This window comes from Ciconia boyciana, chromosome 11, assembly GCF_034638445.1.
Source record: "Ciconia boyciana chromosome 11, ASM3463844v1, whole genome shotgun sequence".
NCBI classification, from domain to species: Eukaryota; Metazoa; Chordata; class Aves; order Ciconiiformes; family Ciconiidae; genus Ciconia; species Ciconia boyciana.
The window spans coordinates 24688382-24704899 of NC_132944.1; the positions used below are offsets into that span (position 1 = coordinate 24688382).

Here is a 16518-nt window from a genome sequence, read left to right on the forward strand (position 1 = left end):
TAAAAAAATAGATTAAATTCCTCTTTTGTAGTCATCTAATAAAATGTGTGGAAGTATGAGACCTGTGTGTGTCAAACCTATCCTATCCCTTTTACATATACCAAATATTTTTTTATGAAGCACAGTAGAAATCTCACGGTAACAGCTAATACTAAACGACAAAAAATGACCCTCGGACTCACTGAAGTAACTGATAAAGTTTATTTTGGCATTAGTATGCAAATATATTTATAGCATGAATTTCAAAGCATGAATTTCAAAAGAAATGTTTTTTGCACTCTACAGGGTAGTGCTTCATAACGTTTGGTGTATAAATGGTTGTAATTATAAAGCAAATTTAAATAAATTTTGCTAACCTGAAATGACTTAATAAATGTCCACAGTAAAGTTCTGATGCCTTCTCCTCTGCTAAGCAGCTTCACCAACCTCATCACCCGGAAGAGACGGAAAAAAGTGATGGAGATTCTAGCGCTGTCTTCAGAGTTCTGAAGAGCATCATGGAGAAGTCAAACTAAATACAAACTCAAACATGCAACACTTCCAGAAAAACAACATCAAATGCAAAGGTGGAAGAGGTAAGATTTGGAAATGTATCTTGAGGGCCTTTTCACCTTGATAAGCATGATATGAAAGGAAAAATTACATGCTAAAAACACAGGACCTGTAGAAATGCTTCACACATCACATGCATTTCCAAGTTTTCTAGTTTGTTAATAAGGATCATATTAGGCTTGTTTGTAGTAGACTTCAATAGTACACTGACAATGAATGCAAACCACTGCATAACACCTTTGTAGTAAGACAGTTATGAAAAATACAGAAAAAAATTGGTGGAAAATAGACATGGTAAAAAGAATAAACTCAAGTAGAGGTAAAACCACTGGGGTCAGTTTACTAATCTTACCCCAGACTCATCAGTTGTGACTGTTTCAGTTGGCTTTGGCTTTAAGAAATTAAGAACATTAAATATTAAAATCAAATAAAAGATTAAAAAAAATCAGCTTAACCATAAACAGAAGGAAGGACATTTTTCATTTCTAAATGTAAATGAACATCTTTCAACTCAATATACTTCCTGAACAAAACATTAATATCCTTATTAAAACCTTCCCTTTAGCATTTCATGTTGGCTGACTCATACTAAAACATTGTTGGCTGACTCATACTAAAATCTGCTAGTATAAAACGTGTTGAAAAGACTCAATGGAAAGTAAATACAAAATAAAAGATCTGCTCCTATGTAAGCCAAACAAAATCAGCCATTGACTTCCACAGGTTGTATGAAATTATAGCAGTAAGCCTAAGTAAAACTCAAGAACAAAGCTTTGGGGTCAAACGAGCCTTTCAAGGTCCCTTTTTTGCTGTGCTCTTTTTGAAGATTAATTACTCCATCACTGGAATCTAACCCTATTCAAGTAATTGTGTTTTATATCACATCAGGAGCTCCCTTAAAGCAAACTAATTCACTTGAGTTAACTCACTCAGTGATGAACATTGGGTTTTGCAGTGCTTAACAAGGACAGATTTTCACTCTGCCAAAGTGACAGACAAACATTTTTAGCACAATGACACGAAGGCTAGCCTTCCCATAGAGGTGCAAATGAGAAGGCAATACTTGTACTCTCTCACTGTCTACACAGTACTCATATACCTGAGCTGATGTAAGAGGATCAGGCATGGAGAAAGGGCTTCGGGATTTGATTGACCCTTTTGGAACAGATCTGTATAACCCTCAGGAGCTACAGGGAGGAGAGAGGCACACACCAACTTGTTGTTCACAGAGTCAAATTCTATGTCCTGTGAAGAAGAAACTCACTTCTCTCTTTATAATGTCTCTGTCTTTGGAGAAACTGTCTTGATATCCTAAATGGTCAGACACTTAGCAAAACAGCTAGCAAAGCTTAAAGTACCAACTGTCTACGCTTGCCTGTGCACTGACAGATTCACAGCAGCTTCTTCCAAAACTGAATGGAAGCGCCTCTCAAAACTTTATAGCACTAGAAGAAGTGGGATTCTGGACGTTAGATCCAAGTGATGGGTCTTACTCTTTTGCCTAAAATATCCTCCCTTTAAAGGGGCACCTTTCAACAATTATTGTCACATATAGCGGCAATAACCTTGATGCCTCCTCAGTGCTGCTTCCAACACATTGTAGGTGCATCAGACACACACTCCCAATGCCATGCTTCACTGAGTAAAATCTCAAGTATTGTTGTTACCTAAGATAAAACTAGGGAGAGGGAAGGCAAAAGAGAGGAGCTGATTCTGCTGAAAAAACTGGCAGTATATTATACAAACATACTATGGTAAAAAAACAAGAATAGGTAGTACTTTGCTAAAGTTAGATCATTAGCTGTATTTATTAAAATACTAATTGTTTTGTCTATTACTTTTTTGCAAAACATATATAATATAAAGGTATTGCAAGGGGAAAATGCGGTAAAAATAACCAACTACCAGCCAATGAACCAACTACGTGCAATCTACATATGTATACATTACTGCCCTCCAGGATATCAGTATTTTCTGAAACAAAAAGTTTTAAAACTGTTTAAGGGATTATTACTAAATTGATGCATTTATATTAACCAAAACCCAGATCTCCTCACTAGACTTCAGTAAGCAGAGTATTTCTAAAATCAGCTGTAACATCTAAGCTTCGTAAGCACTTAATAAAATACACAAAAAAATATGCTGCCAATGCAAGACTGTTGCTGCATTAGAAATTCCCTGCATATTTCAAGTTTGAAATAAAAACATCAAAATATAGATTAAGGAGAAATTAATAATCACAAATATCATAAATGCCAAAATATCACAAAACATGGAGACAATCTTGCAAAGCTGTCTAGCTGCATTAATCACAAACCTGTAATAGTGTACACAGACCTACATTGCTATTGACTTTTTGGTACAGAAAAAAATACCTTTTTATCTGAAACTCTTAAAGAAATTGCAGATGAAGCGTGAAATTTCGTATTAATCTCTGGTGACTGACTCATGCTGAGCTTGATACTGTCTTAATCAGTGAGCAAATTACTTAATTAGCATTCAAAATTTTGTATCATCAAAAATTAAATGAAATATTTGACAGATACAGAAGAGATTAAATTACAGTATCATCACAAATTGACACTAAAAAAAATGAAGTAAAATGCTGGGGTTTGCATTTGGGAGTTTTTCCCCACTAGCTTTTATAGAAGGATTGGGCTCCAGATAAGCTAGGAACAGTATTAGGATAGCAATATGTAATAGGATAGATAAGAACAGAACAAGGATACTTTAGTCCTACAGATTTTTATTTAATTGCTTTCCAAAAGAAAAAATAATGAGTATGCATTATGATTTGGTTATGAAAAAACCCTCACAAAAGGAAAAGTCAGTTAAAACCCCTTTTTCTACATATGACTATCTTAATAATTACTTAATTCTCACTTTTGAAAATGTTGCCAGAGATCAGATTACCAGAACTATGTGAACAGTTCTACTGCAGGTGCTCAGGAATGATGAGTGCAAAATCCCTCAACTTTTTTTTTTGTCTGAAGGGCACTGAATGTATTTGCGTATGCACAGGACTGTGTAACGCACACTCCTCTCATAAATCACTCTTTTGCAGCTTCTTTGTACGAAGCAGTCTCTAACTGCCTGTTTGTGATGGCTGATCTGCTGCTGTTGGGAAGTGTTAGGATGTCATATGCAAGAGATTATCAATTATGGACACTGGAAAGAGCACGCCAGGAATGAAAAAGGAAAATACCCTGTTCACAAAAAGTAAATTGTACAAAAATACCAGGGTGGAGATTGATGCTAGAAACAAACAATGAAAATGAACTCCTGATACCAAATGATTTTTTTCTACTGGAGCTGAAAATATTCAACTTCTGCCCATCATTGGCCAAGTGTTTTGGGTACTGACATTTTAAAGTGAGTGTATCTAATTTTTTACCCTCTCTGGCATTTCCCTCTGATAATACAGCAGCTTGGTTTATATTATAAATAATAAATATAATGAAGCTAATATAGTGATATACCACAAATAAAACATTATTCATACGCATTTATAAAGGAAATGCTCATCTGAGAGACGAAGTTAGTTAACGTTTATGTGTGGCCATCCAGCAGGAAGTAATACTAAGATCTGGGAAACTAAGATTAAGGTAACACAATCTTCAGTAACAATAACAGACAGACTGACAATAACAGAGAACATCTGCTTCCTACAGATAAGGAAAAAAGATACACTACCCAAACACATAGTCTTATTTGCAACTTCAGTAATATTACTTAACATGTACACACGGAAGTAGGTGGCACATTATGTATATGTAGGGAAAGTATTAGAATAGACTTGAGACTGAGGAGGGGGCAGGTTGAGCAGAGAGTGTCTCTTTGGATGATAACTGCTGACAAGAATGCAAATAAAAATATTTCCTGTGGTCAGGCAACCTACTTACAACCTCCTCTTTCCCCTCACCTTCCACCAACCATTCCAATACTACTCGTGTTGCAAACGCTTGGGGACTGACTGGTCATTATCATGATTTTTTGTCCCCTGTGGGATTACATGATTCCTAAGATGACAGATGTGCTTTCTGGGATCACTGCTACAAGTCTGGTAACGGGCACAGCTAGAATAAATGAACAGCTTCTGCTTTCACTGCTTGGCTAACAGATGGACTGAAATGAGGTAAATGAGGACAGAGACTGGCTTAATTATTCTACCTTTTCTGTCAGCCATGTGCCAGCTACACTGAGAGCCTAGTTCAGCAAAGCACTTCATAACTATGTAATTTTAAGCCAATTCTTAAATACTTCAAATAGGCAGTAACATGATTTTTTTTCTTAATCAAAGTTCAACACAGCAGCTTTCTTCCCCAAACAATCCCAACCCTCAAAAAAGATTAACCAATGACCAACGTAAATTTCTGCCTCACTGATTAAAGTGTTTGCAACCTGCTACCAATTTCAGTCAAGTATTTATTGCTGCTTATGAAAAATTTAGCACATTTCCTAAACAGTATCTCATTGCATTCTTCATATTGCAACAAAAATTCCAAATAAACATCCTAACTGAAAAACCTTCAATGTCAAAACTGTGAACAGTGTGAAACAGATTGCATCATGCATTGAAGCAACCCGTAGCTCTGTGCTTAAGAAAAAATAAACATGGTAAAAATCAGTGGATATTAGTATACAGTGTTGGTCAAATGCTTCTTTTTTACAGATTGTGCCAAAGGGTATGAGAGTATGCCAAAACAAATGAACACATAATGATGATGTAATCATGATTACAAATGCAGAAGGAAACACCTGAATGACAAATACATATGATGACAATAACATATATAGGAAAGCATTCAGGTTGCCAAAATATCTTCAGAAATATGTAGTTTACGTGTGTCTGTATGCATGTATGTATATACATATACAATTTGCTCAGAGAATAATTATTGAAATTAAAATGTGCTAGCAAGTCATTTTCTTCATAGTCTTATCAGTGTATGCTGGTTGTGGCTGGGGTAGAGTTAATTTTCTCCATGGTAGCTAGCATGGGGCCATGTTTCAGATTTGTGCTGGAAACAGTGTCGATAACACAGGGATGTTTTCGTTCTTGCTGAGCAGTGCTGACACAGAGTCAAGGCCTTTGCTGCTCCTCACCCCCCACCCCCCCCCCACCAGGGAGGAGGCTGGGGGGGCACAAGGAGCTGGGAGGGGACACGGCTGGGACAGCTGACCCCAAGTGACCAAAGGGACATTCCATACCGTATGACATCATGCTCAGCATATAAAGCTGGGGAAGAAGAAGGAAGGGGGGACGTTCGGAGTGATGGCGTTTGTCTTCCCAAGTCACTGTTACGCGAGATAGAGCCCTGCTCTCCTGGAGATGGCTGAACACCTGCCTGCCCACGGGAAGGAGTGAATGAATTCCCTGTTGTGCTTTGCTTGCGTGTGTGGCTTTTGCTTTCCCTAATAAACTGTCTTCATCTCAGCCCAGGAGTTTTCTCACTTTTACCCTTCTGATTCTCTCTCCCATCCCACTGGGGGGGGGGGGGGGGGGGGGGGGAGTAAGCGAGCAGCTGCGTGGGGCTTAGTTGCCGGCTGGGGTTAAACCATTGACGCAGTGCTCTCCCTGTTCAACATGAACCAAATGCCCATGTACATAAGTTAGCAAAAATTTTGAATCAATGTGAAGAACCCCAGAGTAGATAAAAAAAGTATTTTTTCCCTTGTAAAAAGATGTATTTAAAACTCTTAAGTTCATAACTAACATGTTGATGGCACAGGGTATTATGATAACTAATAAATATTGTTGTGCAATAAAGTAACAAAATTATTAGTATTAACACCTTCATGAAAGCAGCTCAGAAATTTACTTCTATTTCCAAATTAAATATTGCAACATAGTATAGATTTCATATTGCAATAAGACTTCATACTAACGAAAGCAAAGCCATATGAGAATGTATTTTCTGACCTATCCTTAAGCCTAAAGAGATACATTTGCAAAAGTCTACAAAATGCATTAACAGTATTCAAAAATATCAATTACTAGCAACAAAACATAAGTTCTAACATAGGATACTGATGCATAAAGTGGAATTCGAACTGAACTTCAGTGCTTTTGTTCAAAATTGGAATCCAGAATCTCTTATAGGAGGTAGATACGAGGTTTTTAATCCACTCCTCTGCACAACCGAGATCAGCTGTCCCACCAGCTACTAGGTGAGTGGGCAGCTATGTAAAAATAAGCATCAGCCCTCCCAGCACACACTCCACTAACAGTCTAGCAGACGAAAAGAGCATCCCACTGTTCACAAGTCAACATTATGCACTGCATAGTGCTGAAATGGTAATAATGGTGCTCCTTCTTGCCACATGGCAGAATATCGAATTCTGGTTTTGTGAGAGACTTTTTTGATGCATGACATTGCTACTAACTACTGTTAGTTGTTACGGTAGTGTAAGCATTGAATAAGCCTCACGTGTTTACAGTGGTGATTCAAGAAAAATAGGTTTTCCTGAGGGGCTCAGGAGGAAGATATCAATGCTGTTCCTTTAAGCCCTATTTCAGCAAAGAACTTGAATTTTACTTAACTTCAAGCATAAAATTAGTCCCATAGGGACTGCATTGAACATTTGCATAAAAGAAGAGGAAAGTGAACTCTCCATTATTTTCTCGACATTTTGGCAGCACATGAATGGTAAAAGAAACTTAAATAAAAAATGTGAATTAAAACCTTTGTAACTACTACTGTAACAATGTGATCATGCCTCTAAGTCATCCAGTGCTGGTCATTCAACTGGTTTCTGAGCTGACAAATAAGATAATTTCTATATAGTCAGGCCAGATTGAAATTTGTCTGTTTTTTCCATTTAAGAACTTACTCATTTATTCAGAATTTATTTTCAATTTATTTATCTCTCATTGTCTTAAGCTATATATGTCCATCTCCCAGAATGGACTGACCACATCTTGTGTCTCACAATCACTACTCTGCTTTTTTAATTGAAAAGGAACCATTTTTATGACCACACAAGATCCTGCGTGTCATGTGAAACTTTTTGAAAACAAAAGGTTACAAAAACCAAAAGGAATTATATAGGTTTTAGTAGTGTTTTTAAATTTTTTTTATTGCTATACCATATATATTTACTTATATATACTTGCCTCTAAAAATTTCTAAAAATAAAATGAACATGAAAACCAATTAGGTTCATAAAAGAAGAACTGGTTAAAGGAAGGGATATTAAATGACAGAGTAAATTAAAAAAAAAAATCATAGAAAATAGTGTATTGCCAAAATATATGTTGCTCTGAGGTGGTTCATTTCTGGAGTTGGTCACTGATCCAGTCCTTGAGGATGCTGAGCAGTCTTGTTGCTGAACTGCTGAACGCATTAAACACTGATTTCCACAGGCACCAAAAATACTCAAAACACAGTAATCTCCTGGATTATATGTGAATGGGAGGTTACTGGATCAGAAGAATCAGCCTCAGGGCACCATATAAATTATTATAAAACGTTAAAAAAAGAAGAAAAGGAAAAACAAAATAAAGAAATTAGATTTAATTTCCAGAATTTAATACTGAAATCAAGGTGATATGCAACTAGAAAGCCCAACCCACTCTTTTGAAAAAAAAATGGGTCAGATACAAACATGTTATATACTAGAAGAACTTGCTGGCCTTTGGAATTAGTCTAAATGTACACAGCTAGACTATCAGAATGATGCTGAGTTGTTTCCACAGCATGAGAAATTGTATATGCATACCTATAAGAAAGCTTAGTTCATCTTGAGTACGTTATTTTAGGCATTCACATTCTTTCAAGTCTTCTTTTACATTGATCAATTAAGACGGCTGTACGTGTGTAGTTACAGCTGCAACAAGATCTGATTTTACATCAGTGCTAGCAATTTACACTGTTTCAGATCACCCCTCAAACAAGGCTGAGCTTCCTGAGTTTAAGAAGTTTCTATAGTGAGCATTTTCACAGGTGCCATTTGAATCGTGCTTGAAATCCCATTGAAGACAAAGTCTTGTTAGCATCTTAGCAGAGCTGTAGATTTCCCAGGATCACTGTCAGTGTTAGATTAAAAAGTACAGGGGAAATGGCACAATTCAGAATGCCGAAAAAATATTAAGAAAAAGATTCTAAAATACTGTATTTGGATTAGAGAAATTTACACAAAACTAATGAAGTAGGAATAATTCAGTAGAATCAAAACAAAAAAAGTCATTAAAATCTAAGAAATTTCCCTGGACACTCTGCAGTATTCACTGTTTCATGTTGAAAATGGGAAATCAAGCCCAGAAATATATTGAAACTGTAATGCATTAATGACTTGCACGAACAAAGCACAAAAAAGTGGAAAAGACCAGAAACAGACAATACTTAGTACACAAATAGTCTGCTGTGCAGTAGTAGAAGATAAAGATGAGCCTTTTTTCTCTAGTGAGTATAGCATGAAGAACTAAGAAATGACAGTGCTAGTTCTTGACTGTGGTGTGTACTTTTCCTGAAGATCACTACTCGATCTCCAGAATATTTTCAAGACAACTGTGTGAATTACTAAAATGACAGTGTTGTTCACAGCGGAAAGCTCAGCAGTGATCAGTTACAAGTAATGCTGTCAAATTAACACTGTCCATACAGTGTTAAATACGGGGTTAAACAGGGACATCTTCTGTGGTCACGGAAGTACATTTGAGCTATTTTTCAATCTCTTCACAATCAAGTACATTTTGCAGTTATTAGAGAAAGCTATTCTAAATGATTGGTCTTTTTACGCTCCTCAGATACTATGTTCATCTACACCAGTACTACTGTGAATGGTAATAGTGGGTAAATCATAAATACTTGAGCTGAAAGTCTACATCAAAACTTTTCTGGAAAAAAAACCAAAAACAAACAAAAAACACCTCCAAACAAATTAGAGGCAGCTTTTAAAAATCTTCTCCATGAACTGTAATTATACTTTGAGAAATGTCTCAATGGGACAGTGCAGTTCTGTGCTGACTGACCCTCGCTGTCAGCTCAGGTTCCTGCATTTCACAGATAGAAAGATCCATTGCCCTCTGAAAACTGAGCAAAATCAGTCCGAAATCTAAGGGTCAGGCTAAGGTCCTTCTGCTCCCACATTATCACATCACTCCTCCATTGTTCTTTCCAGTAACGCAGTCAGTCATGAGATTCTCATAGTTTAACGTAAAATCAGGAAGGAATTTTAAGGTGAATCAGCCTTAAAATTATTTTGATTCTATTTACTCTTTGAGATGACAGTGTAGAAGTTGCAGCTTTATAAAGAAATTTGAAGTCTTTAATCAGGGCTAATAGACTCTGTGTATGCTTGAAGACATTCTGCCATCTTAAAAAAAAAAAAAAAAGATAAAAGAACACATTTGTTTTCTGTATTTGGTTGAAATGCATTTATAATAGGTATTACTATGCTTACCAAATAGACAAGAACCAAAGAAGATTAAAAACTATGTACATCACTGTTTCTCAACAGCAGCTACTGCCACTAATTGATGTTGTCTGTGCCAACGCTAATATGCTCTGAAGGGAGACCTGTATGGGCACAGTATAAGAAGTACTTCCTTTGGCAGCAGCCTTATCCACTCATTTCTGCCCTACCATGGCCCACACTTTTGTCAATACTTTGTGCTCAGCACCTCATCCAGCCAACTGTGAAGTCCTCAAACTCTTGTGCAAGCACAGCTCCCATAGCTATGGGGGTAAGAAGGGCTGTGGACGAAGGCTGCTTAAGCTCACGGAGATGCCAAATGGAATCCTCATCAAACCATGGCCTCAATCAAGACCAACCTGACAAATCCAAGCTCCTAGTAGGTGGTCTGCTGATCTGAACAACGCACTGAAAGCCAAAACCTGTCTTCTACACAGATCTTACTTGAGAATTATGCTTTTTTTTTTTTTTCCCCTCATCCTGGAATGCCTGGAACAGATCACATTTTTTTTCAAATACAATTTCTATTCCATGTTCCTGGGCAACTTTATTATCACGGTATTCACAGTTCCAAAATCAAGGTACTGTCTAAATGGAGTAAAGGGTATCATTTCTGCTATTGACTGGAGGAATGTGATCCTAAGAATTGGGTTCCTGACACGAACCACTTCGGAAAATAAATTTTGAACTGTGTTTTCTCTGAAAAACTCTTTCAGTTAAATGGCAATGATAACCACAGGATGGATTTGCTTCCCCAAAATATGATAGAGATATTGCAACTTAAATATTCACCACTGAAGAGTATTTATTCAAATTTAGAAGTATTTTGAAAGGTGATGCATATTAAATATCCCTACTGAAAAGAAACCATTTGGGTAAGTAATAAAATCCACTGGGGCAAAAAAAGATGTCTAGCAAGTAGCTTACTAAAACAAATTTAAGAGAAAAGGAATGTTATTAGCCAGGCTCATAAACTGTGACTGCTGTAGAAAAACATGAAAGCTAAATATCTTCAAATAATACCAAGCAACTATTTATATCTACAGCTTTCTCTGATTAATCTATTCTTTGATACAAGGAAAATATGTGAATGTTGGGGATCTCCTGCATCATGGGTATTTCTGGATAACTTATTTCTCAGAATGATAAACAGGTAAGATCTTCAGCAGGTAGAATACGCTAACCTCACCTACTGAGTCTGTGTGCTCCCTGAGCATTTTCAGTGGCTGGGTCAGATCCAAGTCTCACTTTCTTCAGTCTCCCTTTTTGAGGTCTCAAGAAGCACTAGAGGGAAGAGGCACTTTCCTCTGAAATTTTATTTTGACTAGTTAAACAAAGAGGCATGTAAGTATGGGAAGCACTTGCATATCTACTACAGAACTGGTATGTATTTTGTTACCCTTCATTTACCATTTTTGTGATACAGTTTTCCTTGTTAAAACCAGCAAGTCAGATAGAAAACAGGCAAAACCCAGTATTTCCCTATTTTTTTCTTGGAAATGGATTTTTCTGTTGTCCAACACCCATATGTGTAATGGCCATCAGTCAAAATTTTGGTGAAAAGATGGAGTTTCCCAAGTACTTTAAGAGTAATTCAAATTTCAAAACATTTACTGCAGGATGGGAAAAGCAAAAGGAATAGGAAAAAACAAACATTCTATTTTCCACAGCATGGAAAGCCTTACTGTCTCTATGTACCCTTCTTCTGCTACCTCATGAGATATGAATGCTAACATCGCTCTAAAAACCAAACCTCCCACAGAAAAAAACATTATTTGTTAAACTGAGCCACTGAAACAACTTACAGAATCTTGAATTATCTTGGTCAAGGTACCTACAAAAATCACTAGGCTTCAAGTAAAATAGTAACAGAGGCTTAATTCCTTTTTTATACATAAAATGTTTTAAATATTTTCTGTACATATATAGAAAAATATAATTCTCATTGTCTCACTATGCTGTGTGCATGTGCAATTATACAGGTATATAGATTTATAATAACAGCTTGTACAAACATCTATATCAATGTTTTGGTCTTCGATTCCAGGACAAACCATACTTTTCTAGAGAAGGATTTTGGGGGATAAAGTTTTCTATATTTCTTGATGACAGCAATTACTTTTTAGTGCATGAACAGTTGCTACTTACATTAACTTCTGTTATAGCAATATCAACGACGCTACCAACAACAATTAAGGCATCAAAAGTGTTCCATGCATCAGTGAAATAGTGCTGTTAGGACAAGCATTCAGCAGAAAGAGAGCAAGAGAAAAACACAAACAGAAAAAGAGAAGAAAAGGACAGTGTTATAACACAGAAACACTCTAGGCTTCTCTGATGTACCACTATACAATATAATCTTTCCCTTTCATAGCTAAAAAAAATTGGTAGAAAAAAAAGGCTATTTATTTCCCATATCAACATAATTGACCTATGACTGGTCTGTATTCAAACTTTAGAAACATCAGATCAAAATCTGTGACTTGTCCAGATGATGGAAATAGTGGGGAGACAGAGAAAGAGAAGTAGGGACTGGGGAAAGTAAGCTGGGGTATACTCACATCAGCTTCACTGAGAACGACGTCTACTATGCTGCCAATAACGATGAGGGAGTCAAACGTATTCCAGGCATCACTAAAATAGCCCTGAACAGAGCAGGCAGGGTGCAAACGTTTGTGATTACACATGAAATGTCAAATATTTGCATACTTCTGTTTAGTTTTGCATAAACAGAAATTAGTTAAACAAAACCTGTGGTCTAATGAGAAAACAAAACAAAACAAACAATATTGCCTACTGAAGGAAAAGCAACATATATGTGCATGTGTGTGTATATATATATTTTATATATATACATGTACAGACACACACACAGACAGACACACACACGCGCACACACACACGCAGTATGCATGCGTAATACACCATCATATAAGCACAATGTTGGCAAGCAAGCCATCATCCAAAACTGGTTTTGGACTTCCAGCAAGGCTGAAAAATTCTAATGTATATACCCGAATAAGCATGACAAAATCCCTTTAATAATATTTCTACAAGACCAAGCCAATTGAAACCTCCTTAACATTAATGACTTCATGATAGTCCTATCTAAGTGACTGGTAAAAATAGTCAAAGGGTAAAAGCTCATCACTGGTTAATCATGCACAATTATTAACATGGAACTGTGCATAAATATTACAGAACTGACTTAATCTTTTATTCATGAACTAGGTTTAATATAGGAACTCACACTACATTTGCAGTCAGGGCCTGATTCTGTAACAAGTGAAGTCAGTGCTAGGAACCATAGCAACCTGAACAATTTCTTAATGCTTTTAATGCAGCCGGTCCAATGTCTGAAAATTCATTTTCATAAATTGCTTAGTCACTTCTGACATTTTATGGCTTTAAATATATTCCCTATGTGTATGTTACTGGCACCCTCCTGCAAATGGTTATAAAGTGCTATCATACAATCAGCTGTCTACTGGCATCAAAACTGCATGTTTGAGCAAAAAGATATTTCAGAAGAAACCTTGAGGTAGGTTCCAGGATCAATCTGTCACTGGGAACAAATCAAGATGTATTACTCTGTTGAAGGCAACTCTACGGAGACAAGATATGTAGGTTTTCTGCAATATGTGCATTTTGCCTAGTTATTACAAAAATTCAGAATTGCAAAAATTACTGAACTTGCCCTTTTTCTCATTCAGTTACATTTCTCAGCCAACCATGACTAAGGAATGTGCATTACACAACAAAAGCTGAAATGTACATTCTGTACACATACATTCTGCTTTCCTGGTAATTAATTTTAAAATAGTAACTTGTCAGCCACTATTGAAGACCTAAAAAATTAATTTAGCAAAAAGTTTAAAATTACAAGCATGCTAATCTAACCTTATGTCTAGTTACACTTATTATTACACTGTTACTATAAGATAATGTTTTAGCTGAGTAGTTTAAGTTGTTACATGTGTTGTTACCACAGAAAAGCAAAATCAGCTACAAAATTTTTTAGAATTGGACAATATTTTTCTTAAGATTTTAAACTGTTAGAATTTCTAGTATCTTCACAGTTTAAAGGTTACACTCAAGTACATTACTATTTGAAAAAAGCTAATTTAATGTGGAAATTTGCTCTTGGAGACTACAAGAGAGCTTCTACAGCAGAAGACAGCTCTACAGCATATTCTAGCACTGAGCAGAGTCAGGAAAGCCTGATAATAAAAATTCTAATTCTTTATTACAAAATTCTAATGCTACTCTCTTTTAGCTCTTTTAAAACACAAATTATTATAATCATTCCCTCATGTAAGGAAGGGGCTGTAAGAGGAAAATAGATAAGAGTATGATTGTTACTACTTTCCTTTGTGCCACATGCTTTGGTTCTTTGGGATTAATCATCAATTCCAGTCTTGGGGCAAAAGCCAATGTTCATGGATTTGGCCTCCTGAACAAACGCATCCATTTCTCAGAGCTCCTGCACAATTCCCTATCGCTCCTTCCTTACTCATCCCGCTTCACAAGAACAAGCCATTCCCAAAGTTTCTACTAAACATCATGCTGAACCACCTCAACGATACTTAAATTTATAATCCTAAAGAGATTAGCAGCTCCCAACTAAAGAAGGGGAGCTACTCTCATAATATTCTTCCTGAGCACGTATTCCTTATTTCTCTCATTGAGAAGTATCTTTCTTGATTTTAAAATAGCGATATTTATATATATACATAAAATAAGAGACTATTAGCAAACAGATAATCAGCACGATACTGAGGTGTGCTATCCATCTTCCTCTACAACAGGAACCAAAAAAGGTTGTCCAAATAAAGGTTAATTCCAGCTATAGAAAAAGTGACTTTACTAGACATGCTACAATATAAGGCACTGAAATAACAAATTCACGTTTTGATTCAATACAGCTAAAATATTCTACACATTTATTTATTTTATGAAACCTTTTCCATCAGTATAGACAAATATTGTTTAAAGTAATATGTAAAGCAAAAGCATACAAATAAACAAAAAAACTAAGAGAAAATAAAGATGGTTTTGGAAAAGGGAGGAATGGACAAGTCACAGCAAATAAACATCATGCAAATAAGTTGTTTTCACCACTGCAATGACCCAAGATCAATTCACTTACTAGCCATCTTTCCTTTTTTCTTACAAAAATCTGATGTAAAATGACATGGAAAATCAATACAAGTTTAAGTAACAGCTAGCTATCATGAAGCTGTACATACAGTATGTGTTGATGTATTATTTTAGATTTCATAGCTGTATTTTGTTTTGTACTGTACTAAACCATGCTAAGTAACAGATTTTAGCAAATGTGAAGAACAATGTGAAGAAAAAATGCCTACTCTTTTAACTTACATTATGAAAAATGTGTTCATTGAGAAATGCTGAAGGATAAAATCACAAATCCTGGGGAATATGTAGGCATAGAGAATTAACACCAAAATATGTTTCTATAGATCTACCACATAAATATTTTAGTCCTTTTAGTACTCCGTTGAAAGGTTTAGGGCCTCATTCTGCAAAGTACTGTGTGTTCCAATCTCCCAGTCAAGAAGTGTGCCAGACACTCAGCATCACCTTTACTATCTATCACTTATCCATGTTTTATATATTTCACAGCTGGAAGGCAGTCTGCAGTACCTTGGTTTTAAACAACACAATATCATAGTAAGAGTATCAGTAATTTATAGTAGCCTTAAGTTTGCATGACCAGCGAAACCAAAAGATCAGTTTTCACAGGATTTTTGTCAATGTATTAAGGGGACACTGTCAAGCAGATGAGATAAAAACTAACATGTTTTTATCTATTCTTATTTTTAAAGAGTGAGTAATGGAGTTTTTATTTGACAATTTGAGCATCTTTGAAATAATTTTTTAAATGCACAAAATTAATAAATAAAACTGTCCATTCTGCCAGACTAGACTAAGAAACCCACCAATGACACAGACATAGAGGAAATGAATCAGTCTTTCCTCACGGACCCTAAAGCAAAACATTAAGTTGGGTTTCAGGTTGTTCCTACTATTATTAAATGTTAATATGAGTTAAAGCAATTCATTGTTGTTTTAAGCATGTATCTAGTTTAAAACTTAGATTACTAAAAGACATTCACATTCTGCTTAAGACTGATAGGTTATTTGCAATTATTAATGAACTATGTAATATATGTTACCAATAGGTGTTTTGTTAAAGAGTATCTGACAATTTAAGAAGTTACAATATTCAAAGAATAACAGGAACAACCTTAAAGATATTTAACTCCCTTCCCTTCCTGCTAATTAATCTCTGCCAAAAGTCTGATTAATATCATGGCCTTTTAACCTTGTCCTGCTAATTAACAAGTTTAAGGTGTTCTGCATCTATGGGGGAACGAAATTCAGGAAATGAGGACCTTTCACTGACAGTGTCTGCCCTTCAAACTCTCAGGGTTCAGATCCAGGGGTCTCTCACGGTAAAAGGATCCAATCAATAGAAAGCATGTTGCAACAGAGTTAAAACTCAAATTGTAAAGTCTTAGAGAC

The 16518-nt window shown here is 35.9% G+C and overlaps 1 protein-coding gene across 1 annotated transcript in view; it reads right to left on the reverse strand.

The window, feature by feature from the left end:
* CACNA1D (calcium voltage-gated channel subunit alpha1 D) overlaps positions 1–16518 on the reverse strand; it is a 192838-nt gene that overhangs the window by 37700 nt on the left and 138620 nt on the right. The window contains exons 30-33 of the mRNA XM_072875921.1: positions 12531–12614; positions 12118–12201; positions 905–943; positions 357–485 (exon numbers count right to left, since the gene is read on the reverse strand). Coding sequence (XP_072732022.1) covers positions 357–485; positions 905–943; positions 12118–12201; positions 12531–12614 — 336 coding nt within the window. The remainder of the gene's footprint in view (positions 1–356; positions 486–904; positions 944–12117; positions 12202–12530; positions 12615–16518) is intronic.